At 41.6% G+C, this 27,042-nt stretch overlaps 2 protein-coding genes across 2 annotated transcripts in view; one reads left to right on the top strand and one right to left on the bottom strand.

Moving 5' to 3' along the window:
- The window catches only part of copg2 (COPI coat complex subunit gamma 2), a 58,143-nt gene that overhangs the window by 24,896 nt on the left and 6,205 nt on the right, over window positions 1-27,042 (top strand). The window contains exons 8-21 of the mRNA XM_041202045.1: window positions 341-427; window positions 5,369-5,526; window positions 7,082-7,215; window positions 8,206-8,273; window positions 9,344-9,532; window positions 10,364-10,459; window positions 10,757-11,000; window positions 12,187-12,262; window positions 13,380-13,483; window positions 14,963-15,088; window positions 15,511-15,576; window positions 21,266-21,405; window positions 25,922-26,093; window positions 26,787-26,884. Of these exons, the coding sequence (XP_041057979.1) occupies window positions 341-427; window positions 5,369-5,526; window positions 7,082-7,215; window positions 8,206-8,273; window positions 9,344-9,532; window positions 10,364-10,459; window positions 10,757-11,000; window positions 12,187-12,262; window positions 13,380-13,483; window positions 14,963-15,088; window positions 15,511-15,576; window positions 21,266-21,405; window positions 25,922-26,093; window positions 26,787-26,884 (1,758 nt within the window). The remainder of the gene's footprint in view (window positions 1-340; window positions 428-5,368; window positions 5,527-7,081; window positions 7,216-8,205; window positions 8,274-9,343; window positions 9,533-10,363; window positions 10,460-10,756; window positions 11,001-12,186; window positions 12,263-13,379; window positions 13,484-14,962; window positions 15,089-15,510; window positions 15,577-21,265; window positions 21,406-25,921; window positions 26,094-26,786; window positions 26,885-27,042) is intronic.
- Window positions 21,399-27,042, bottom strand: part of mest — a 31,331-nt gene continuing 25,687 nt past the window's right edge. Inside the window, exon 12 of the mRNA XM_041202048.1 lies at window positions 21,399-21,551. Within this exon, the coding sequence (XP_041057982.1) occupies window positions 21,536-21,551 (16 nt within the window). The 3' untranslated portion in view covers window positions 21,399-21,535. The remainder of the gene's footprint in view (window positions 21,552-27,042) is intronic.

Genomic DNA, 27,042 nt, shown 5'->3' with positions numbered 1-27,042 from the left:
TGAAAGAGAAAGCTAGGTTAACCATTCATTTGCAACTTTTGATCTGGCACCACGGTGAAGTGTGTTGTCTCTATGATCAGAGAGATTCTACTTTCTCATCAACTGCAAGTAATCTTTCTGTTTGCTGGTGCACAGATCAATGTTCTTAGGTGACAGTTACATTGCAGCCTTTTCCTGTCTTATTTCCAATGTTCCTAATCTGTCTCTTCATAGATACAAAAATTATTTTTGCTGTTTATGACGTTGTGTTCTAATTAGAGATAAACACCATATTGAAAATTATTCTTTGGTATCCAAGGGTAATTATTTGTTTCTTTTGGATTTTTAAAAAAATCTTTAGCATCTTGTATCTACAAGCTACGATGTGGTGAAACGCTGGGTAAATGAAGCTCAAGAGGCTGCCTCCAGTGATAATATCATGGTGCAGGTAAGCTAACTAAAATGAAAATTTTACACAGTTTAGCAAAATAGAATGAGTTTGAAATCAGAACAAGCTATTTATTTTTAAATGAGACACACTTATATGGGGGCCAAAAGCTTGAGCTTTGAATACCTGTAGTTTATAGGATTCTGCTGAGGGAGGTACAAAGTTCTCAGGGGATTTGAGGTCCTGGGAAACAATGAGCTACAATTGGAAAGCATAAACTTTGTCTTGAATTCAACTCACAAAAGGCTGCAGGGAGGAAAAAGAGCAGCAAGACGTCATTTTTAACCTGAGAGTTGGATGTAATGGTAAGATAACTGGATGTTTTGAGATGGATGAGTTTCCTCATCTCAGTTTAGTTTGATATTTGTAGTTCAGGAATAATTAAAGTTCAAAGAAAGTTGTGTAGCCTGTTATTACGTCCTCAGGGTGTCCCAAAGTGTTTCCCACCAATGAATTACTTTTGAAGTGCAGTCACTGTCATGTAGTCAAATGTGTTGCAAATATTTCATTCATAATTCATATGTTTCAGACTATAACTTTTAGTTTGAGTTATATAACTTTTAGGTTGGAGATTGTGTTAAATGTAAGATAAATGGAAACATCTGGTTAGTGAAAGTGGTATATATATCAAATGAATGCAAATCAAACAAGCTTGAAATATTACAGTTAGAAGCTAACCTATGTTTATCTTACAAGGTCAGAGGTAGAGGTGTGAAAGCAACAAAAAATAGGTGTGTTCTCTTAGCTTCATATTGGAGCAATAAGGTCTACCCTTACTTCAATAAAAGATGTAAATTGTTTCTGTAGTTCCCAGATTTTAAAAAGTTGAAAGCTGGTGTAAACAAGAGAGTTCCTTAACAGCGCCAGCAAGTCTGGAGAGAGGACAGTCACATCCATTAGAGAGAAATTATTCATATGGGTTACAGAATCAAAGAGTTTTTTGGAGGTAAATAATTAATTTATATTTCTGTTTGAGCCATTCCAAAGCATGCCACAATGCCATGGAGATGAGCTGTCGGGTTTAGAAGGTTATTTGTTTAATTTATCTGGGTTTTTCTTACAGAAGGCAGTTGCATTTTTTTATGGTGTAGGCTGCAGCTCATTGAGTCAAGGAACCAAAAGGAGTTAAATGTTAAGTCAGGCCTGCACCTTAAACAGAGAAAATACTAACTTTATCGTTCACTGCATGGAATGCGGGTGGGGACTGGAGGTCGGTTTTGAATTCGTGAGGGAGGAAAGAAGCTGAAGGACTTGCCTAGTTTGAAGCGAGAGGAAGAAATCTACAGTGGTCCTCATAGAGTCTTGTGACAAAAAACAGTCACCTGAGTTTAGTTTGGAAGGCTGTGAGAAGGTAGTTGGATATCTGCTGGCAACCAGGACAAGGAGCTGAGGAGTTCACAGTTGTGAGGTCTTTGAGGAAAACTTAAGAGTGTCGCTTAGCCATAGGCTAATGAAAAGATCCTCATAAATCTTGTACCTTGGAGAAAGCTGGAATACTGTGGAGAGTTGGAGTGAATTCCAGTGGCATACCTTTGGTGTGCCTAGGAAAAGTGAATAAATCTTCAAGATTCTTGTAACATATCTCTTGGGGGGTTGGGTGGGAAGTAAAAAGTAGAACTGAGTTTATAGCATAAGTCTTTGTAAACTACTGTGTTAATTTAGCAGTGCTTGTTTTGTTGGAGTTCTCTTTATAAACAGTAAAGTTTGTTTTTGTTTAAAAGTGTGAAGCCTTGTGGTGTAGTTCTTTTAGTTAATCACTGGGTGTTCTGGTTTCTCTTCAAATGTTAACAGGCCCTAACAGGATCGTAACAAATGTAACAGCAGATAGCAAAGTCCTACAATCCATAAACAAAATGACTGACAAGTTAATATAGTATTGGTCAAGTTGACTAATAGCAAAAACATTGGTGAAGACACTGGAAGCACTCCCTGCTTTTATTCATCATTTACAGGATGTGAGCATCACTGGCTAGGCCAGCATTTATTGCCCGTCGCTAATTGCCCTTGAGAAGATGGTGGTGGTGAGCTGCTTTCCTGAACCCCTGCAGTCCATATGGTGTAGGTAAACCCACAGTGCTGTTAGGAAGGGAGTTCTAGGATTTTGACCCAGCGACACTGAAGGAGCAGCAATATATTTCAAAGTCAGGATGGTGAGTGGCTTGGAGGGGAACTTGCAGGTCGTGGTGTTCCCATGTATCTGCTGTCTTTGTCCTTCCAAATGGTCGTGGGGTTGGAAGGTGTTGTCTAAGAAGCCTTGGTCAGTTCCTGCAGTGCACCTTGTAGATGGTACACAGTGCTGCCACTGTGCATCAGTGGTGGAGGGAATGAATATTTGTGTATGGAGTGACAATCAAGCAGGTTGTTTTGTCCTGGATGGTGTCAAGCTTCTTGAATATTGTTGGAGCTGCAGTCATCCAGGCAAGTGGAAAGTATTCCATCACACTCCTGACTTGTGCCTTGTAGATGGCGGACAGGCTTTGGAGAATCAGTAAGTGAGTTACTCTCCACAGGATTCCAAGCCTTTGACCTGCTGTTGTCGCCACAGTATTTATATGGCTAGTCCAGTTCAGTTTCTGGTCAGTGGTAAGCTCCCAGGATGTTGATAGTGGGGGATTCAGTGATGGTAATGCCATTGAATGTCATGGGGCTATGGTTGGATTCTCTCTTGTTGGAGATAGTTACTGCCTGGCACTTGTGTGGCACAAATGTTACTTGCCACTTGTCAGCCCAAGCCTGGATATTGTCCAGGTCTTGCTGCATTTGGACATGGACTGCTTCAGTATCTGAAGAATCGAGAATGGCGCTGAACATCGTGCAATCAGCAGCAAACATCCCCACTTCTGATCTTATGATAAAAGAAAGGTTTTTGATGAAGCAACTGAAGATGATTGGACCTAGGACATTATCCTGAGGAACTCCTGCAGAGATGTCCTGGAACTGAGATGATTGACCTCTAACAACCATAGCCACCTTCCTTTGTGCCAGGTATGACTCCAACCCTGATTCCCATTGACTCCAGTTTTGCTAGGGCTCCTCGAAGCCTTACTGAGTGAAATGCTACCTTGATGTCAAGGGCAGTCACTCACACCTCCCTCTGAAGTTCAGCTCTTTTGTCCATGCTTGAACCAAAGCTGTAATGAGGTCAGGAGCTGAGTGGTCCTGATGGAACCCAAACTGAACGTCAGTGAGCAAGTTTTTGCTAAGCAAGTGGCGCTTTATGGCACTGTTGATGAAACCTTCCATCACTTTAATTATGATGGAGAGTAGACTGATGGGGTAGTAATTGCCCGTGTTGGATTTTTCCTGCTTTTTTGTGTACAGGACATACCTGGGCAATTTTCCATATTGCCGGGTAGATGCCAATGTTGTAGCGGTCTTGGAACAGCTTGTCTAGGGGCCCAGCAAGTTCTGGATCACATGTCGTCAGTACTATATTGGAATATCATCAGGGCTCATAGCCGTTGCAGTATCCAGTGCCTTCAGCCGGTTATTGATATCATGTGGAGTGAATCGAATTGGCTGAAGACTGGCATCTGTGATGCTGGAGTTCTCCGGAGGGGGTCGAGACACTTCTGGCTGAAGATTGTTGCAAATGCTTCAGCCTCATCTTTTGCACTGATGTGCTGCCCCCCCACCCCCTACATCATTGAGGATGAGGATATCTGTGGAGCCTCCTCCTCCAGTAAGTTGTTTTTCATTCATGACTCAATGTGGCAGGACTGCAGAGCTTAAATCTGGTCTGTTGGTTGTGGAATCGTTTAGCTCTGTCTGTCACTTGCTGCTTATGCTGTGTTGTAGCTTCACCTAATTTTTAGGTTTGCCTGGTGCTGCTCCTCGCATGCCCTCCTGCACTCTTTATTGAATCAGGGTTTATCCCCTGGCTTAATGGTAATATGAGAGTGGGGGATATAATGGGCCATGAGGTTACAGATTGTGGTTGTATACAATTCTGCTGCTGCTGATGGCCCATAGCACCTTAGACTTTTAATTCCAGATTTTTATTTAATTCAGATTTGACCACCTGTTGTGATGGGTTTATCATTATCCTGGGTCTTTGGATCACTAGTCCAGTGACAATACCACTACGCCATCGCCTTCCCCCTTTCAAATAGTTTCACTGAATCTTTGACATCCACCTGGAAGGACAAATGGGACCTTGATTTAACATCACCAAAAGTGGATGCCTCCAACTACCTTGGTACTGAAGTGTTGGCCTAAATTATGTGCTGAGTTGTGTGGGTTCAACTTCAAGGGAATACAAAGTGCCTTTTTACTGAATTATTACATTATCCTGGGTCTTAAACAACACGACTCTTGATTCCTGTCCGCAGCCTGGAACCACCACTCATCATGTCACTGAAGTGGAATGTAATGGTGTCCACACTTGAGCTACTTAAAACAAAACATTGCCTGTAGATAGCTTTTGGTAAAAGCATAACAAGGTAATGCTGATAGATGATGATAAACGTATCGCTACCTTGCCATGTAATATTAGTACCAAGAGACTATTTAATAGAAACCCTTCAGTAGACTTAACCTCCATCACATATTCTTTACTCTTTTATTGATAGTAATATTGCTATTGCTCTTGCAAATTTATTTTATTCCTCTTGTACCCTAGTTTGTTTTACACATCTCCCCATCTTGAAATTAAGGTTCATTGAACTAATTAATCTTCTAGCTCATTTGTTTGTTGAAGCACAAACCATGGAAGCCTTTCCCCACTCAGTCTTGCCTTGTTCCTACAACTTATAGGCTTTTAAAGCATATGGAACTGTACTCCAGCAAAGAACCAGGGCTTGTTAAGCAAGTCAAAAGAAATTGGCGGAGTCGTCGTGGGAGAATATCAGTGCTGATTTGCTGAGGGTGTTAATGTTTTCATTATTGATGCCTTACTTGCTAATGTTTTCTTGTCATCCTTCCTGCAATGTTTTATTACAGTACCATGCTTTAGGCCTCTTGTATCACATTCGGAAGACTGACCGCTTAGCTGTTACAAAGATGGTAAATAAATTTACGAAGTCTGGTCTGAAATCCCCTTTTGCCTATTGCATGCTGATCCGGATTGCAAGTAAACTTCTGGAAGAAGCGGAGGGGGGGTAAGTTACTCCCTTTTTTTGTATTCCAACCTCACATCCCCAATTGTGTTGTCTAACGAGTTAAATTGACCATTTTGGGGTGGGAATTCAGCAATCTAAGAAATTATGTATCCAAAATACTAAGTTACACAGTCAGATTTGTATCTGACTATTCAAATCTAACCATGCAATCAGGTTGTCATCCTGTTTTCATTCTAACTGAGAGTACAGGGATCTGGAAAAACTTTGGGAACAAAATTCTTGCTATCACAGATTTTAGTGAAATAGTACACATGAACATGAAGTGAGTTTGTACTTGGGCCTACTTTCTCATTAAAATTAGTGAAGATACTAGAATCATATAGAATTATAGAATGATTTACAGCACAGAAGGAGGCCATTCGGTCCATCATCTGTACAGGCTCTCAGCAAGTGCAATTCACCTAGTGCCACTCTCCCAACTTTCCCCGTAGACCTGCAAATTTTTCCTCTTTAGATAATGATCCGATTATGTTTTGAAAGCCATGATTGAATCTGCCTCCACCACATTGTTAGGCAGTGCATTCCAGTTCCTGACCACTCGCTGCATAAAAATGATTTTCCTCATGTTGCCATTTTTTTTCCTGAGCCCTTTTTTCTTTGCCTTTGATTCTAATAGAAAACATTGCTTTTGTTTATTTTCTCTGCTCTTGGGATGCTGCCCAGTGACTGGTGAGAAACTGTTGCTTGAGGAAAAAGAATGATTTTTTTCCTTATATTTTTAAATTCCACTCTATTCCAAGATGGAGTTGGTCTCAGCCTGGTACCGTTTTTTTTCCTGATGGCAGGGTTGAGATTAGAAAACTGCAAACAATTCCCTATCCTGTGGAACGTCAGGAGAAATTACCTTTTTGTGATATCTCACGAGAAATTAAAGGAGATGAGGAGCCATGAGAACAGAGGCTGAGATTTAAAGCTGAGCTCCCTAAACTCATATGTGATAATTTTTCAGCTTTTCTGTTGTGAGCCTTTCCCACCAGTAGTGTTTATTGGAAATTCAGGTATGTGCCGTGCATGGTTTTCCAACCACAATGATTGGAAACTATGATGCATTTGTCCCTAGATTCTTGATACAAGCTGCCGATAGGTGAGGGCCCCACAGCAAGTGTCAAGTCAGAAAATTACTCCTAACAGTGGGGCTTGAAAGCTTTCAGTGTGCTACAGTGCCAACATTTTGTAAGATGTCTGAGTATAATCTGTTTACTTAATAAACCTGCAAAATATTGTCATTCTAACAACTGATGTAAATTGTTAATTTGGTCATGCTTTTTTGATTAATAACGCTTGCTATGACTCTCAAAACCAAATCAAACCTGAATAAAACTCTGCCCACAAACCACTATATATGTAAAATGAAAATGATTACAAAGTACTAATCTGATCTCTGGATTTAGATGACGGTTATATCCTGCCCTAGCCTTGTCCTCGTTCAAAGTTATCTTACTTCCACTGTTAGTTATAACACTGTAGTCACTTCCAGGGATCCATATTTCCCTGAACCTGTTCGTACTGACCCTGGAATCCTATAACCTAACAGGCAGGACAGTCCCTTGTTTGATTTCATTGAAGGCTGCTTACGCAATAAACATGAAATGGTTGTCTATGAAGCAGCATCAGCCATCGTCCACCTACCTAACTGCACAGCTAGGGAGCTGGCACCAGCTGTCTCAGGTAAGTACTTTTTAAACTGATAGCACAGGCAGATATATGTAGCTTCTAATTTAGATGCAAGGCTATTATAATAATGGTGCAACACAAAATAGCCCATTACAGAAGCCTGATCATTACTATCACTCCTGAAAAGCTCTAAAACTAATCCATGAGAGACATGTTTGAAAACTGTGGTTCCCTTGATGGGTTCATTGTGTTATTGCATGGCATAGTATTCAGACATATGCAAGATTAATTGATGTTAATTGGGGCAGCAGTGGGGATTCTACAATTGATTCATGCCTACGGGCTAAGGAGAGGGAAAAAAGTCATCAGGAACTTTAGCTGAATGTTACCCAGTCAGGATATGCGTACCCATGTAGCAATGACCTCAGCGACTTTATGATAGAAAAGGAAGGAATTGGTCATATTTACCATTCTTCATTACTATCTCTGATCCCTGTGCAAAGCTGCAACCTTAGAGGAGGAACTGGATCTGACTTAGTTTTGATGTCCCTCTACAATTGAGAATTATGCCAGTGTTCACTTTTTTGAAGTCCATACAAAGAATGACTTGGGTTCTGGATGGCTGTTGGCACTCACACAACTGTACCCCAGACTTCATTCGAGGTGGGGATTAAAGCTTTGGCGCTGTCAGAAACCAGTCTTTGGATTATCGGCTTGCCACCTGTGGAACCCAATGGATCACAGTTGAATAATATTAGATTAATGATGCAGCATGCTTGCTCAGTTGTATTTGGAATCTTGAGTTTTCTGGTTTTGGAAATTTTTCCAGTGATGAATTGCCTGCTTAAAGAAAGTAAATATACTGTCATAAACAGTAGTAATAATATCATTCTTTAGGAGGGCAGGGTAGTTAGCTCAAATGTTATTTTCTTGTATGCTTGTTTAATTTTAAATTGATAATCTGTGCTACTATCTGAATTTTGCCCTATTGATTCTTACTATATGGCAAAGTTGAGTTAACTTTTTTACTGTACTTTCAAACAGTGCTCCAACTTTTCTGTAGTTCTTCCAAACCAGCCCTGAGATTTGCTGCTGTTAGAACCCTCAACAAAGTAAGTTTACAGTTTGTTGCTTTTCCAATATAATGCACAATATAAATAATGTGCAATATAAATAATGTTTGTGAATTTTAAAAATCACTGAACTAATCTTTGTATAAACCGTTTGGTCCTTTTGGTATAACTGTCATTGTTAGGTTAAATATTTTTATCCTCTTTTTTGACGTGCCTGGAAGATCCAATGTCATATTTAAATCACCAAACCAAGCCACTGAGAAACCCACATTGGTAGAGTTTTTGCTTTGCCTGAAACAAGCTACTTGGGTACTGAGAGCTCAGGTGCAGGTTGGAAGAGCCAAGGCTTTGGAGTCCCAACAGTGTGCACTGTATTGCTGTATCTTAAATAGTTATAATTGGACAACTTACCAAAAGAGTAGTCATGATCTTCCATCTATTTGACCAGCTAGGACAATGCCTATCCATTGAGGTATTAGCCTACAGCGTTATTTGGCGCTGTCTAGAAAGCATTTCAGCCTCCAGTGACAGATCTACCACACAAGGTTTCATGAGTGAGCTAAACAGGCTGGTCGTTATCCACAATGCCATGCAGTACTGCAAACCTATATATTTAGTTACTAAAGATTTTGCAAGTGGTTGACTTGGTTCTGAACTTTCATTGTCAGATGTGTCATCTTGAAGCCACCTTGACTCTATTGGAACCCCAAGTTATTCTTGTAAGATACTGGACTTAGTAGAATCAAGTGGCCAGTAAATGAATTGATTAAAACGTTATCCTCTATGCTCTGAGTTTCCAATCTGACCCTTGGAGTAACAATGCATTAAAGTTATGAGGAAAAATGGATAATTATCCTAAGACACCTACAAGTGGTCCATTGCAGAGCAGAATTAGAAAAAAGCCAAGGAGCCATGAGGTGCACATGGGAGCAAGGGAGAAGGAGTTTTGTTTAACAAATACACAGCTATGTTGCAATGTTAGTGAAATAGATTCTTGTTTCTTGAAATATTGTTTTTGAAGAATAGCTTTGTGCTTCTTTATGGAAATTTCAGGAATGCTTAGAAACTATTTGTTAAACCCTGGAATCTTTGTTTTTGTTCCCTGGAAGGTTGCAATGAAGCACCCGTCTGCTGTGACTGCCTGTAACCTGGACCTAGAGAACCTGATCACAGACTCAAACCGCAGCATCGCCACACTAGCCATCACTACGCTGCTGAAAACCGGCAGCGAGAGTAGTGTGGATCGGCTCATGAAACAGATCTCAACCTTCGTGTCTGAAATATCTGATGAATTTAAGGTGAAACCCTTTAGAAAGTCTTATCAAGACTTTCAAGACTTGACAAGGGTCAAGAGAACAGTCCCAAAGTAATGAACAGGGCTTATCCCTTCAGATTTTGTTTGTTTTGTTTTTATTTTCCAGGAACTCTTCAACTTTCATTTTAAAGAATATTATATTTTGCAATGAAAATTTTGGAGAAAGTCATTGTCCTTGAATTGTACTGAGGGAAACTGATACATTGATACTAAGCACATATGTCTGAGGTTCCTGCCTCTGTTACTGTAGGCAGAAGTGTTAATCTGCTAAATCAGATTAATAACTCCACCGATTTTGAGCAACCAATTTCAGTGTGGGATACCAGCATATCAACCTATTTAGTGTCGCTTCAGGAACAGATATAGCACTGTAAGAAATATGAATGTTTGAAGGTAATCTACTGCTGGACAGAAACAAAGAAAGAAAAGTAATCTCTTGCCAGATCTGTGACCCACATTATGATTTGCATTTGTTGTTAAGATTCAATTACATTGAGGTTAGATAAACATCAAGATCAAGGTAATGAATAGGGAAAAGCAAAATACTGCGGATGCTGGAAATCTAGAACAAAGACAGAAATACCTGGAAAAACTCAGCAGGTCTGACAGCATCTCCAGAGAGGGATACAGTTGACGTTTATGGACTTGAAACGTCAACTGTATCCCTCTCCGCAGATGCTGTCAAACCTGCTGAGTTTTTCCAGGTATTTTTGTTTTTTTAATGAATAGAGGAATGTTTGTGAGATGGAAAGAGTAAGTAGAACATCTGTCACAGAGTACTGATCGCAATTGTGTTCATACAATTGCTGTTTAGGTCGTTGTGGTGGAAGCAATCAGTGCACTTTGCCAGAAATATCCTCGCAAACACAGTGTTATGATGAACTTCCTTTCCAATATGCTGAGGGATGAGGTGAGCTTTAACCCTGGCCTTATACATTATCTCTCTCTCTCTCTCCCTCTCTCTCTTCAGGTACCATGCCCTAAAAGGGCATTGGCAACATTGGATGTCCATGTTAATCTTGCTGTAGATGTGTACACACTTGTGCATAATTTGGGGTACTGCAAATACCTGTATTGTAATTGGATTGGGAATTATTAACTTTGATTCTGCTAAAAGATGAAATGCAGTGCTGATATACAGACTTTTCTGTGTTATTGTCATATCAAACTAAGTTTTGCCCATTGCATTGTACATTTGTCTACCTAGGGTGGGTTTGAGTACAAACGTGCCATTGTTGATTGCATAATTAATATCATCGAGGAGAATCCAGAGAGTAAAGAAACTGGTCTGGCCCATTTGTGTGAGTTTATCGAAGACTGTGAGCACACTGTTCTGGCCACTCGTATCCTCCATCTGTTGGGCAGAGAAGCACCCAAGACACCAGTTCCTTCCAAGTACATTCGGTTTATATTCAACAGAGTGGTGTTGGAAAACGAGGCAGTGAGAGCTGGTATGCGCGATCTAATGCAAAGTAATATTTTAAATGCCTATTCAGTTTTTTGCTGATTGAGTTTGTGTAAAATTTATTACATTCCTTTTTAATGTGTTTTTTATGATAACTAGACCATACTTACTGACTTGTAGTTCTCCCTCCACTGTAATTTCCATGTTCTATGAATTTCCACATTTAACTGTTATCTAGTGGTGCTTCAGAAAGAGAGATAGGAATTAGAGAGCATACTTGTCCATCCATCCCTTACTCAAGAGGACAAAGTGTAGAACATAAAATCCAAAAGAATGGAGGGGATGAATAAAACTTTTTCGACTGTTTTCTGAATCCTGTTTTCTTTCTATTCTGCTGACCCCACTTGTCGTTAACTGTGCAATTAGACGTGTCATAAAAGCTGCTCAACTCATTCAGTTTTCTGAAGCAGGTGGTCAGTTCCAAGCAGAGTCTTCTGATGCCTGAAGCTTCGCTATGAATCCTGAATATGATCCAGGGTACAGGTGTCCTTGGTGAATTACTGATTGGGGAATAGTGCATTTTAGTCATAGAATGGTTACGGCACAGAAGCAGGCCATTTGACCCATCGTGTCCTTGTCGACTCTTTCTGAGAGCAACCCAGCTAGTCGCACTTCCCCGTCTTTTCCCCATAGCCCTGCAAATCTTTTCTCTTCAGATAATTATTGAATTCCTTTTTGAAATCTACGATTGAATCTGCCTCCATCACATTCAAAGGCACTGCCAGATCCTAAACACTTGTTGGGTAAAAAGATCTTCCTGGTTATGAGGAGGGAAAAACTACCACTCCCAACAAATTGGTAAATGTTAATTCCAGAAGGGTGCAAGAAACTAAAGACATTAAGCTTACAGTATAACATAGTTGTGATAATATCTACCATTTAAATCACATCTCAGTATGTAGAGGATGCGATCGTATAAAAGACTTGCATCTATATAGTGCTTTTCACAACCACCTAGCATCTCAAAGCATTTTACAGCCAGCGAAGTACTTTTGAAGTGTAGTGACTGTTATAATGTAGGAAATCTTGATGAAGATGCAACTTAGACTGCCCTTTACAAAAGCCATATCAAAACATCCTTGATATATTTCAATATGATAGAGAGTGTTTTATTATTTATTGTTGTGAGTGTGAACTTTTAACCAGTTGGTTATTGCATTTTCTGTCTACAGCTGCTGTCAGTGCATTAGCTAAGTTTGGAGCCCAAAATGAGGAGCTGCTTCCAAGTGTCTTGGTTCTTTTACAGAGGTGAGAATCACATTATCCACCAGTTGTTGGCTTTACCTTGTTTAAAAGAATAGCTGATTAGCAGAGTTTAGAGCTGAAATGAAAACGGAAAATGCTGGCAATACTCAGCAGTCCTGGCAGCATCTGTGGAGAGAGAAACAGTTAACATTTCAGGTTTGTGATCTTGCAAAGAAGCTGGCAGTTCTGATGAGAGGTCACAGACCTGAAACATTAACTCTGTTTCTCTCTCCACAGATGCTGCCAGAGCTGTTGAGTATTTCCAGCATTTTATATTTTTATTTCAGATTTCCAGCATTCACAGTATATTGCTTTTATATTAAAAGAGCTAATTTTGACATTTAAAGTCCAAGAGCATCATGATGCTCTGACTGTTGGAGGACTGATGAGCAATGGCGTGGAGTGAAAGGTGGAGATTTTTTTTGTTTCCTCTTTATCACTCAAGATGTTGGTTTCATCATGCACCAAACAAGGGGCAGTTGCAAAAATGGGACAGCAGGGTAGTAGAGAGATGGACTTCAGTGATCTAAATGATCTTCTCTCATTCTTGTGCTTAGAAGCCTACTCATTCTGGAGAACTGCAGGCAAGATTAGCTTCAAGATAGCCATCCAAATGCCTCCTCAATTAGCAAAAGATGTTGAATCAGAGAAACCAGAAAAAATAATTGGGTTAATTTAAAAGAAACTAAAATAAGTGTTTACTGAGACCCCCATTTCTTCTGGAAAGGTTTGGAATTCAGAATTTATCTTTCCGGATGTTGGAAATGACAGTTTTCCAAGTAATTCCACATGTTTATTTTCTTAAGGAGAGGAGAGAGCAGTTTGAAGTATTTTTGAAGTCAGAGTTTTAAGCATATTATGGTTACTCTGAATGATTGACAAATTCAGATCTGCCACAATTTTTTGCTGTGTTATTGTCCAGTTTCATGTTGTAAAGCATTTTCACAAATGAGATTGGGTGATGTAGCTGGTTAGCACTTTGTCCATTCACATTCAGGACCTTGGTATGGAACCAGCTTAGTTAAGCTCAATTGTTGTAAGCTACTTATTAAATCTTCCATCTTTTTGGGCTATCGACTGGCAAAAGTGTAACGTGAATCTGAAACCTTCCACCTCACAGGTGTATGATGGATTGTGATGATGAAGTCCGTGACCGTGCAACTTTCTATGTGAATGTATTACAGCAACGGCAGAAAGTTCTCAACGCTAGCTATATTTTTAATGGTGAGTAAGTTTTCTGAAAGTATGTATATTGCCTTAATCCTGGATGTTTGGATGGGGGCTGTGATAGACCATTCTATATCTCTTCAGTATTAGCTAATTTTCAACCATTGACTGAAGTATTGTAGTAGCTGACAAACATAGTTTCAGACCCACGGCTGAGATAGATGTTCAGAGTCCCTGCCAAAGCCTCCCTCTCCCCCACATTGCTGAGAGGGACTCAGGGCTTAAATACTGTCACTAATGGGAGGGTTTAATTAGTGTGATCATTTTTATATAGGTAGTTCCTGCTATAAATATCAGAATTTATAATAAAAAAAAGATTTGCATGTTCATGACCACCTCAAAGTGCTTTACAACGAATGAAATACTTCTGAAGTGTAGTCACTCTTGTCTTGTAGGAAACACAGCAACCAATTTTCACACAACAAACTCCCACAAACAGCTGTGATAATAACTAGCTAATCTGTTTTGGGGAAGTTGTTTGATGGATAAATATTGGCCAGAACACCACGGATAACCTGCTGCTCTTCTTCAAAATAATGCCATGGGATCTTTTAAATCTATCCAAGCAGGCAGATGGGGCCTCAGTTTAATGTCTCATCTGAAAAACGGCACCTCCAACAGTGAAGCATTCCCTAATACTGCACTGGAGTGTCAACCTTGATTTTTGTGCTCATGCCCTGTAGTGGGACTTGAACTCAGGACTTTGTGACTTGGAGGCAGGAGTGCTACCAACTAAACCACGGTTGACACTTTAGGTGAAAATATTAATATAAAAACAGAATATAAGACTAAAATAAGGACTGAATTTTCCTGTGCTGTAGAGTTGGCAGCTCTCCAGCATTGTCCTGGAGTCTTCAAGAATTGAACTATTATGACTAACCCGGGAGAAAAAGCAAAGGAATGTGAAAAAAATCACTTTCTTTAAACAATCTGTTGATCATTTATAAAACTACTAGAGGTGGATAAAAAAGGTTGGATGATTGTTGAATGTCAGTCGGTCATTTAACAAAGAGTCTGTTCACTTTCCAATTGGTCTAAGAAGACAATGCGCTGCGAGGATGGACATGTCAGGTGACCAGTGGCAGGAACATGGAATTGAGATGGTAGTAGGATGAGGATCATGTGATGAAACCCCCAGTAATTCATCCAACCAGAGTTGGCAACCCTACTGCACGCTCTGATCCAATTATCCACATGATTCTAAAATTTTCACCTGATGATTGCACTTGGTCTTTACTCTCAAGGGAGAAAAACCTCTGTTTGTTTGGGGACAATTGAAAGATTTGGCAGTTTTACAGAGAAATACTGCAGAGCTTTCATTTAAATATTTATGATGTTTCCAATGTAGGCAGTTGTGCTCAACTGAATGTGAACTAAAATTAATAAATTATATTTCAAGGCATAATTTTAAAATGTATTCAGTACATTGACAATTAAATACTAAAGGGGAGTGATTACATTTTTGCTTTTTTGCAGGTTTGTCAGTCTCTATTCCAGGATTGGAACGAGCTTTACATCAGTATACCCTGGAGCCTTCAGATAAACCATTCGACATGAAGTCAGTGCCCTTGGCCACTGCTGTTAATGTTGAGCAGAAAACTGGTAGGCTGCTAAGCAGAGTGACCTGCTATTTACTCTTGTGGTAGAAATATGCATTTTACTTATGGGCAAATCACAAATCATCTATATCCTCTTCTCTCTTCCACCCAACAAGTAATTCAGTTGGACGGTTCATACGTGTCACAGCCAGGTGCTCATTTCATCTATCACGTGGTTATTGTGAGCACTACGGTTCCAGGCTGTTTGGAAAATTGACCCCAGGATGTAATCTTAAATGATTATTTTAAATGTGAATACTACATAATGTGTTTATTTTAAACTTATTTGCAAATTTTAAAATGGGCAGAATGGTTGACAAGGTTAATGTGAGATAATGGCGTGGCATGGTAATACTTGTGTTTTTGGATTGGTTCTGAAATTCTGAAAATAGAATAAACCTGCCTTTGCCTGTGTTCTCCTTGCAGAAATTACACCTGTTGCCAGTAAACAGCTAGAGAAGATTGCACCATTGCGCCAAGACATATTCCAAGGTAAAAAAAAAGTTTAATCTTTGACTAAAAGAAGTTCTATAGCTTTATGCCATTCTGTTTTTTCATGTATTTAGATTCACCCCATTCTTAAGGTCTGAATCTGTGCTTGCAAAGTCTCGAGCTTCTGGTTAATACTTTCCCACCATAACAGTGCTGCTGTATGGAATCTGTGGCCGTGAACCCCAATCGTAACTCTGTTGTAATGTCTATTATTTGTTAGAATCCCTTCCATTGATGTTGAGAGTGGGCCTGTTGACAATAGGGAGTGATTTAAAAGAAATTAAACTATTGGTTGAGAAGGGAGCTGGTGATAGTGTGCCTGGTTAAACCACACTAGGAGTTCTACGAACAGTTCCAATCCATATTATAAAAATAACATAGAGACCTTGGAGAAGGTGCAAAAACTGTTTACTAGAATGATGCCAGAACTGAGAGGTTATACCTATCAGAAAAAGTTGAACAAGCTTAGGACTCTAGAAAAGCAAAGACTGATAGTCACCTGATCAAGATCTTTAAGATTGTGGAAGGATTTGATATGGTGGATGTATAGAAGATGTTCCCACTTGCGAGTGAGAGCAGAACTAGGGGCTGTAAATATAAGATAGTCACTTAAAAAATTCAGAGAATTCAGGAGAAACTTCTCTAAGTGGTTAAAATATGGAACTCATGACCACAGGGAGGGGTTGATGAAAGTTGCATAGATGCAAAGGAAATTTGGAACAGAACAGAAGGATTTATCGCTAGGGTTAGATGAAGGGGGTTGGGAGGAGGCTCACGTGGAGATTTTTTAAAAAATCAGTCATGGCATGTGGGCGTTGCTGACTAGGCCAGCCTTTATTTTCCACCCCAAATTGGAAGGTGGAAGGCAGTGGTGAGCCGCCTTCTTAAACCCCTGCAGTCCATGTGGTGCAGGTATACCCACAGTGCTGTACAGGAGGGAGTTCCAGGATTTTGACCCAGCAACAGTGAAGGGACGGCAACATATTTCCAAGTCAGGATGGTGAGTTGCTTAGAGGGGAACTTCCAGGTGGCGGTGTTCCCATGTGTCTGCTGCCCTTGTCCTTCTAGATGGTACAAAAACAGAAAATGCTGGAAAAACTCAGCAGGTCTAGTAGTATTTGTGGTGAGGGAAACAGAGTTAACGTTTCGAGTCCGTATGCTCTGAAGAGAGGTCTTACAGACTCAAAAATGTTAACTCTGTTTCTTTCTCCACAGATGCTGCTAGATCTGCTGAGTTTTTCTAGCATTTTCTGTTTTTGTTTCAGATTTCCAACGTCCGTAGTATTCTGCTTTTACCTTCTAGGTGGTAGTGGGTTTGGAAAGTGCTATCTAAGAAGCCTTGGTGAGTTCCTCCAGTGCATCTTGTAGATGGTACACACTGCTTCCACTGTGCATCGGTGGTGGAGGGAGCCTTTATGTGGATGAGGTGCCAGTGAAGTGGACTGCTTAGTCCTGGATAGTGTCAAGCTTCCTGAATATATTTGGAGCTGTACTCATCATGCAAGTGGAGAGTATTCCATCACACTTCCGAAATGTGCCCAGTAGATGGTGGAAAAGCTTTGTGGTGTCAGGAGGTGAGTTACACGCCGCTGAATTCCTAGCCTCTGAACTGCACTTGTAGCCATAGTATTTATATGGCTAATCCAGTTCAGTTTCAGGTCAATGGTAATCCCCAGGGTGTTGATAGTGGGGGATTCAGTGATGGTAATGCCATTGAACGTCAAAGGACGATGGTTAGATTCTCTCTTGTTGGAGATGGTCATTGCCTGGCACTTGTGGTGTGAATGTTACTTGCCACTTGTCAGCCCAAGCCTGGATATTGTCCAGGTCTTGCTTCATTTGGACATGGACTGCTTATGAGGAGTCGCAAATGTTGCTGAACATCGTGAAATCATTAGCGAACATCCCCACTTCTTACCTTATGATGGAAGGAAGGTCATTGATGAAGCAGCTGAAGATGGTTGGGCTGAGGAATCTACCCTGAGGCACTCCTGCAGTGATGTCCTGGAACTGAGATAATTGACCTTCAACAACCACAACTACTTCCTTTGTGCTAGGTATGACTCCAACCAGCAGAGTTTTCCCCCGATTCCCATTGACTTCAGTTTTTCTAGGGCTCCTTGATGCCACACTCAGTAAAATGCTGTCTTGAAGTCAAGGCCAGTCACTCTCAGCTCACCTCTGAAGTTCAGCTCTTTTGTCCATGTTTGAACCAAGGCTGTGATGAGATCAGGAGCTGAGTGACTTTGCCGGAACCCAAACCGAGCCTCAGTGAGCAAGTTATTACTAAGCAAATGCTGCTGGATAGCACCTTTGATGACCCCTTCCATCACTTTACTGATGATCGAGAGTAGACTGGTGGGGCAGTAATTGGCCGAGTTATTTGTCCTGCTTTTTGTGTACATACCTGGGCAATTTTCCACATTGCTGGATAGATGCTTCTGTTGTAGCTGTAATGGAACAGTGTGGCTAGGGGCGGGCAAGTTCTGGAGCACAAGTCTTCAGTACTGTTGCCGGAATATTGTCAGGGCCCATAGCCTTTGCAGTATCCAGTGCCTTCAGCCATTTCTTGATATCATGCGAAGTGAATTGAATTGGCTGAAGACTGGCATCTGTGATGCTGGGGACCACTGGAGGAGGCCGAGATGGCTCATCCATTCGGCTCTTCTGGCTGAAGATTGTTGCAAATGCCTTCAGCCTTATCTTTTCCACTGATGTGCTGCCCCATCCCCTCATCATTTGAGGATGGGGATATTTGTGGAGCCTCCTCCTCCAGTGAGTTGTTTAATTATCCACCACCATTCACAACTGGATGTGGCAGGACTGCAGAGCTTAGATCTGATCCGTTGGTTGTGGAATCGCTTAGCTCTGTTTATCGTTTGCTGCTTATGCTGTTTGGCACGTAAGTAGTCCTGTGTTGTAGCTTCACTGAGTTGACACCTAATTTTTAGGTATACCTGGTGCTGCTCCTGTCATTGCTCTTCATTGAACCAGGGTTGATCCCCTGGTTTGATGATAATGGTAGAATGGGGGATATGCTGAGTCATGAGAGAACAAATTATGGTTGAGTACAATTCTGCTGCTGCTAATGGCCCACAAGACCTCATAGTTGCCCAGTCTTGAGTTGCTAGATCCGTTTGAAATGTATCCCAGGGAGATGTTGGCATAGTGGTATTGTCACTGGACTAGTATTCTGGTGACCCAGGGTAATGATTTGGGGACCCAGGTTTGAATCCTGCCACAGCAGATGGTGAAATTTGAATTCAATAAAAAAAAAATCTGGAATTAAAAGTCTAATGATGACCATGAAACCAATGCCAATGGTTATAAAAACTCATATGATTCACTAATGTCCTTTAGGGAAGGAAATCTGCTGTCCTTACCTGGTCTGGCCTACATGTGACACCAGACCTACAGCAATGTGGTTGACTCTTAAAATGCCCTCTGAACAAGGACAGTTAGGGATGGGCAATAAATGCTGGCCTAGCCAGCAGTGCTCACATCCCATGAACGAATTTTTAAAAAAGCACGGTGATAGTGTCACGCAAGTATCCTCAATGTGAAAAACGGACTGGGCGGTGGTCACTCCTACTGATACTATCATGGACAGATACACCAGCGGCAGGCAGGTTAGTGAGGATGAGGTCAAGCATGTTTTTCCCTCTTGTTGGTTCTCTCACCAACTGCAGACTCAGTCTAGCGGTTATGTCCTTTAGGACTCGGCTAGTTCAGTCTGCGGTGGTGCTACCGAACAGTCCTTGTGGAGACAAAATCCTGTCTTCACATTGAGTCAACCACATTGAAGTCCCCCCACCAGAGTACATTTTGCACCCTTGCCACCCTCAGTGCTTCCTCCAAGTGGTGCTCAACATGGAGGAGTACTGATTCATCAGCTAAGGGGATACGGTTCATGGTAACCAGTAGGAGGTTTCATTGCCTAAGTTTGACCAGGTGCCATGAGTCTTCATATGGTCCGGAGTCAATGTTGAGGACTCCCAAGGCAACTCCTTCCCAACAGTATACCACTGTGCCGCCATTTCTGGTGATGGTGGTGTCTGGGACATTATCTGTAAGCTATGATTCCGTGAGTATAACTATGTCAGGTTGTTGCCTGAGACAGTTCCCCAAAACTAGAGTCAATGGGAATCAGGGGGAAAACTCTCCACTGGTTGGAGTCATACCTAGCACAAAAGGAGATGGTTGTGGGTGTTGGAGGTCAGTCATCTCAGCTCCAGGACATCACTGCAGAAGTTCCTCAGGGTATTTTCCTCGGCCCAACCATCTTCAGCTGCTTCATCAATGACCTTCCTTCCATCATAAGGTCAGAAGTGGGGATGTTCGCTGATGAGTACACGATGTTCAGCACCATTCACGACTCCTCAGATACTGAAGCAGTCCATGTCCAAATGCAGCAAGACCTGTACAATATTCAGGCTTGGGCTGACAAGTAGCAAGCAACATTCGTGCCACACAAGTGTCAGTCAATGACTATCTCCAATAAGAGAGAATCCAACCATCGCCCCTTGATGTTCAATGGCATTATCAACACTGAATTCCCCCACAATCAACATCCTGGGGATTACCATTGACCAGAAACTGAACTGGACAAGCCATTTAAATATAGTGGCTACAAGAGCAGGTCAAAGGCTAGGAATTCTGTGGCGAGTAACTCACCTCCTGACTCCCTAAAGTCTGTCCACCATCTACAAGGCACAAGTCAGGAGTGTGATGGAATACTCCCCACTTGCCTGGATGAGTGCAGCTCCTACATCACTCAAGAAGCTTGACACTGTCCAGGACAAAGCAGCCCACTTGATTGGCACCACATCCACAAACATTCACGCCCTCCCTCACCGACACACAGTAGCATCTACAAGATGGGTTGCAGGAATTCACCAAGACTCCTTCGACAGCACCTTCCAAACCCACGACCAATACCATCTAGAAGGGCAGCAGATAGATGGGAACACCATCACCTGGAATTTCCCCTCTAAGCCACTCATCATCCTGACTTGGAAATATATCGCTGTTCCTTCACTGTCACTGGGTTAAAATCCTGGAACTCCCTTCCTTGCAGCACTCAGTGTGCCACATGGACTGCAGCAGTTCAAGAAGGCAGCTCACCACCACCTTCTCATAGGCAATTAGGGATGGGCAATAGATGCTGGCCTAGCCAGCGAAGCCCACATCCCGTGAATGAATAAAAAAATGTTTTTGGCACAAGCCCTCAGTTGTTAGCAGGGTCAACAGGGCTGAGTTTGCCATTGTTGTTTCTGGTCCCTTTTAGACTTTCTAGCGGTCTGCTAAGCCATTTCAGAGGAAATTTTAAGAGTCACATGTAGGCCAAGACCAGGTAAGGACTGCAGATTTCCTTCCCTAAAGGACATTACTGAACCAGATGCATTTTTACGACAATTCCAGGTATTTTATTGAATTCACATTCCAGTATCTGCAGTGGTGGGATTCAAACCAGGGTTCCCAGAGCATTACCTGGGTCTTTGGATTACCAGTTCAGTGACAATACCACTACATATTGCCTCCCCCTGGAGAATGAAAACTGGCACGGATTTATTAGGCTGAATAGCCTGTAAATACTTTGTCATTGGTGATAGATATTTTGTAGCATCAGGGTGGAATATACTGGATGTTCTTTCAGTACTCCTTTTTTATTGGAAATATTTATACACAGATCAACTGGCAGCCATTCCAGAATTCAAGCACCTTGGCCCACTCTTCAAGTCCTCAGCACCTGTACAGCTGACAGAAGCAGAAACTGAATATGTGGTTCGTTGCATCAAGCACACATTTAAAAAATATATGGTGTTTCAGGTAATTACTGTCATTAGTTTTTGAATTCTGTATTGAAAATAGACCACATAAACAATGCCATTATGACAGATGTAATGGAGTGATAGCTTATGAAGTCGATGAAGTATTGCTTGCTCGGACATCTGTAGCTCTAGGCTGCGTTCTCTCTGCAAAAGACAAAGTTAAAATCCCATTCTTGAAAATTAGATTTGGCACTTGTGACATTGTATCCAGTGAAACAGTATTAAAAACATTAGTGTATTATTTGAAATGCATCGGGAAATTTCTTTTACAGTAAAGGCACTATATAAATACACCGTGGTGTGAAAATGGAATAAGCACATTATCATCGTTGTTGTGTAGTGTTAGACCATTGCCTCCTGTTTGTGCTTCCCCACATGGAGGTTGCCAATTCAACCAGAAGCCAAGAAAGGCTCCACTTGAAGCAAGACTCAGCTTGGTGGGGAGGAAATATCAGCCATGTTCCAACTGGTTTCTGTGATGCCCCTTGTGGTTACTTCTTGCCCACTTTGAGTTGGGGAATGGCACATGATATAGAGGAAAGAAAAATCACTTTAAACTTCTCAGGGCACACAATATTTGAATTCAGTGGTTCTACATGTAAACATCTACTCAGCCTTTAGGGATGACAAATTCTCAAACATGGTTTTGTCTTGTCAGTGACTTCCATTTGGATTTATTGTGAAATTTAAAGTATAGCATGAAGTTTCAATATGACCTCCCTTAAATTCCAGTATACTTGAATTATGTCAACCTGAGATTATTTTGTCAGAATTATTGTAACTTCAGAGTTTAAAAATTAATATCCAGTGGAAAGTGCAGATGAAACTAAAAGAAAGTTCATTTGAGTGTTGGATTAAAACAGGAAACTTGTAATTTAGGACCGGAATTATGAAGATTGGAAAATCTTCTATCTTCGTTTTTGATATAGATGGGTGTGTTTTTATACCCATTTTCCTGAAGATAACTTTCCTAGTTTGTTTGAAAGGGAAAAGGAAGTCCAGGAAGTACCCAGACAATAGAGTCTATCTGCAAGGTCCAGTGGCTCTCAGTCATCTCCCAGGCCAATCTTAAATGTAGGTCTCTTTTGAAGTAACTTGGGCCCCTCTGCACATTGATGTTACTGCACCAGAAAAGCAGGAAAGGAGCCTGAAATAGAACTCGAAGGCCATTATGTAATGGATTGTTGATAAGGTAACTTTTTTCAACATAGGTGGATGCACATTGAGAAGAAAATATTCTTCTTAGGCTTTCCTTCCCCTTTAGGGATAACTGGGCTATTTAGTACCAACACTAAACACATTTTTAATTCCTCTCTGACGAAGGGGGAGGTGCCAGAAGACTGGAGAACAACTAATGTGGTTCTGCTATTTAGGAAGGGTTGTAGAGATAAGCCAGGGAACTACAGGCCAGTGAGTCTCATGTCAGTGGTAGGGAAACTATTGGAGAAAATTCTGAAGGAGAGAATCTATTTCCATTTGGAGAGGCAAGGTTTGATCAGGGATAGTCGGCATGGCTTTGTCAGAGGGAGGTCATGCCTGACAAATTTGATTGAATTTTTTGAGGAGGTGACCAGGTGTGTAGATGAGGGTAGTGCAGTTGATGTAGTTTATATGGATTTCAGCAAAGCCTTTGACAAGGTCCCACATGGGAGACTTATAAAGAAGGCAAATGCACATGGGATACAGGGTAATTTGATAAGGTGGATTCAAAATTGGCTTAGTTGTAGGGGACAGAGGGTGATGACACAAGGATGCTTTAGTGACTGGAAGCCAGTGTCCAGTGGCGTACCACAGGGATCTGTGCTGGGTCCCCTATTATTTGTCGTTTATATAAACGACATAGATGACTATGTGGGGGGTAGGATTAGTAAGTTTGCAGATGACACAAAGATTGGCCAAGTGGTTAACAGTGAGGTTGAGCGTCTTGGGCAACAGGAAGATATAGATGGGATGGTCAAATGGGCAGATGGAATTTAACCCTGAAAAGTGTGAGGTGATACGCTTTGGAAGGAGTAATTTGACAAGGAAGTATTCAATGAATGGTATGACACTAGGAAGTTCTGAAGAACAAAGGGACCTTGGCGTGTGTCCATAGATCTCTGAAGGTGGAGGGGCATATTAGTGGGGTGGTGAAAAAGGCATATGGGACACTTGTCTTTATCAATCGAGGCATAGGTTACAAAAGTAGGGAGGTCATGTTGGAGTTGTATAGAACCTTGGTGAGGCCACAGCTGGAGTACTGTTTGCAGTTCTAGTCGCCACATTATAGGAAGGATGTGATTGCACTGGAGGGGTTGCAGAGGAGATTCACCAGGATGTTGCCTGGGATGAAACATTTTAAGTTATGAAGAGAGGTTGGATAGACTTGGGTTGTTTTGATTGGCGCAGAGAAGACTGAGGGGCAACCTGTTCGAGGTGTACAAGATTGAGAGGCATGGACAGAGTGGATAGGGAGCAGCTGTTCCCCTTAGTTGAAGGGCCAGTCACAAGGGGGCATAAGTTCAAGGTGAGGGGCAGGAGGTTTAGGGGGGGATGTGAGGAGAAACCTTTTTACCCAGAGGGTGGTTACGGTCTGGAATGCACTGCCTGGGAGGGTGGTGGAGGCGGGTTGCGTCACATCCTTTAAAAAGTACTTGGATGAGCACTTGGCACGTCATAACATTCAAGGCTAAAGGCTAAGTGCTGATAAATGGGATTAGGTAGGTAGGTCAGGTGTTTCTCACGTGTCGATGCAGACTCGATGGGCTGAAAGGCCTCTTCTGCACTGTGAGATTCTGTGATTGTGGTTTGAGCCCAATGGCTTGCTGTTGGGATGAGTTATGTCAATGGATGGAGAATCTTTGTAATAGAATGTCCCATTTGTGACTAATGGCTGCTCGCAACCACTCATTTCAGAATGTTGCTAATTACTGTAAGAAGATGTAACATTAGGAGCTGGTGCTTTTTATTTAAAGTGATGGAGGCAAGGGAGGAGATCGCAGGGCTCTGACCCAAATTTTTAATTCCTTTCTGGCCATGGGGGAGATGCCAGAGGACTGGAGAACAGCTAATGTGGTTCCGCTATTTAAGAAGGATTGTAGAGATAAGCCAGGGAACTACAGGCCAGTGAGTCTCACATCAGTGGTAGGGAAACTATTGGAGAAATTTCTGAAGGAGAGTATCTACCTCCACTTGGAGAGGCAAGGTTTGATCAGGGATAGTCAGCATGGCTTTGTCAGAGAGAGGTAATGCCTAACAAATTTGATTGAATTTTTTGAGGAGGTGACCAGGTGTGTTGATGTAGCTTATATGGATTTCAGCAAAGCCTTGACAAGGTCCCATATGGGAGACTTATAAAGAAGGCAAATGCACATGCGATACGGGGTAATTTGATAAGGTGGATTCAAAATTGGCTTAGTTGTAGGAGACAGAGGGTAATGACAAGGATGCTTTAGTGACTGGAAGCCAGTGTACAGTGGCGTACCACAGGGGACCTGTGCTCAGTCCCCTGTTATTTTCATTTATATAAATGACATAGATGACTACGTGGGGGTTGGATTAGTAAATTTGCAGATGACACAAAGATTGGCCAGGTGGTTAACGGTGAGGTTGAGTGTCTTGGGCTAGGAAGATATAGACGGGATGGTCAAATGGGCAGATAAGTGGCAGATGGAATTTAACCCTGAAAAGTGTGAGGTGATACACTTTGGAAGGAATAATTTGACAAGGAAGTATTCAATGAACAGCATGGCACTAGGAAGTTCTGAGGAACAAAGGGACCTTGGCATGTGTGTCCATAGATCTCTGAAGGCAGAGGGGCATGTTAGTGGGGTGGTGAAAAAAGCATATGGGACACTTGTCTTTATCAATCGAGGCATAGATTACTAAAGTAGGGAGGTCATGTTGGAGTTGTATAGAACCTTGGTGAGGCCACAGCTGGAGTAGTGTGTGCGGTTCTGGTCGCCACATTATAGGAAGGATGTGATTGTACTGGAGGGGTTGCAGAGGAGATTCACCAGGATGTTGCCTGGAATGAAACATTTAAGTTATGAAGAGAGGTTGGATAGACTTGGGTTGTTTTCGATGGAGCAGAGAAGACTGAGGGGTGACCTGATCGAGGTGTTCAAGATTATGAGAGGCATGGACAGAGTGGATAGGGAGCAGCTGTTCCCTTTAGTTGAAGGGCCAGTCACAAGGGGGCATAAGTTCAAGGTGAGGGACAAGAGGTTTAGGGGGAATTGAGGAAAAACCTTTTTACCCAGAGGGTGGTAACGGTCTGGAATGCACTGCCTGGGAGGGTGGTGGAGGCGGGTTGCATCACATCCTTTAAAAAGTACTTGGATGAGCACTTGGCACGTCATAACGTTCAAGGGTATGGGCCAAATACTGGTAAATGGGATTAGGTAGGTAGGTCAGATGTCGGTGCAGACTCGATGGGCCTCTTCTGCACTGTGATTCTGTATTGACCAATTAGCAATGAGGCCTATTGCTTGGTTGTCTTAACTCTTTCTGTGTCACAATTTGTTTTCATTCAGTTTGACTGTACCAACACCCTGAATGACCAGTTACTGGAGAAAATCACCGTACAGATGGAGCCTTCAGACGCATATGAGTTGGTTTGTTCCGTGGCAGCACCAGCCCTTCACTTTAACCAGCCCAGCTCCTGTTACACTCTGGTGATGCTGCCCGAGGAGGATCCCACAGCAGGTAAAAACTACCTGGAACAAAATATAACGTCAAGAAAATGTAGATCTAAGATTGGATAAATGAAGATAAATCTCACATACCTGGGATGTTTTATGGTGGTGGTGAAAGAGAAACGATTTTTTTTAATCATGAAAGTAATTTCTTTGCTGAGAACCTTTAACTTCAGCATGGTTTCAGAATGAAGCACTAAGAGGATGACTAATACAGCATTGGATAAATGTAAGGGTAGGGTTCCCTACACCCTTTGCTGACAATGCAGCTTAATCTTACACCTTTCAATGCCAGTCAAATTGAATGAAAGCAAGTGGAACACAAAGTCTGAAGACAACCAATCAGTAGGCCTTGTCTCTAGTTGTTCAATGCACAATAAATAAAAACATCACCTCGTAAAATCCTCATCCAGTCATATTTGTAGCTACTTAATGAGATTGTCAATTAGTGCCAGATCACTGACAGTTTTATGCTGTGCACACACTCGATTGCTACTAGTTGAGTTAAAGCTGCCTCAAATTGTTTTTCTTTAGAACTCTGAACAGCCAGCAGAGAGAGGAGACTTTCATCTCTTCAATCTCAGTTGGATTCAAGTGCAGGTCCTATCATTGAAAGCAAACCCAGTTAGATATTTGTGCTAATTAATCTGCAACAGTATTTCCTCTTCTGAAGTCTTATTTGTTTGTTGTCATTATTCCTTAGTTTCCTGCACATTTAGCTGTACAATGAAATTTGTAGTAAAAGACTGTGATCCTAACACTGGACTACCAGAAGCTGAGGGCTATGATGATGAGTATGTGGTAAGTAGCTATGGTTCTGGGTTATTGATATTGTTTAAGGAGCAGAAAGAATTTTTTTTTAAGCACAGATATAATTGTCATTAGGGAGCATGACAAACCATGAGGAAAAATGGAGATGATTAGAGAAGAACATGGCAGGTTGGGCATATAAAAAGCAA

The sequence above is a fragment of the Carcharodon carcharias genome, chromosome 13, assembly GCF_017639515.1.
Source record: "Carcharodon carcharias isolate sCarCar2 chromosome 13, sCarCar2.pri, whole genome shotgun sequence".
Lineage (NCBI taxonomy): Eukaryota > Metazoa > Chordata > Chondrichthyes > Lamniformes > Lamnidae > Carcharodon > Carcharodon carcharias.
This window is presented reverse-complemented; position numbering and strand designations above follow the sequence as displayed.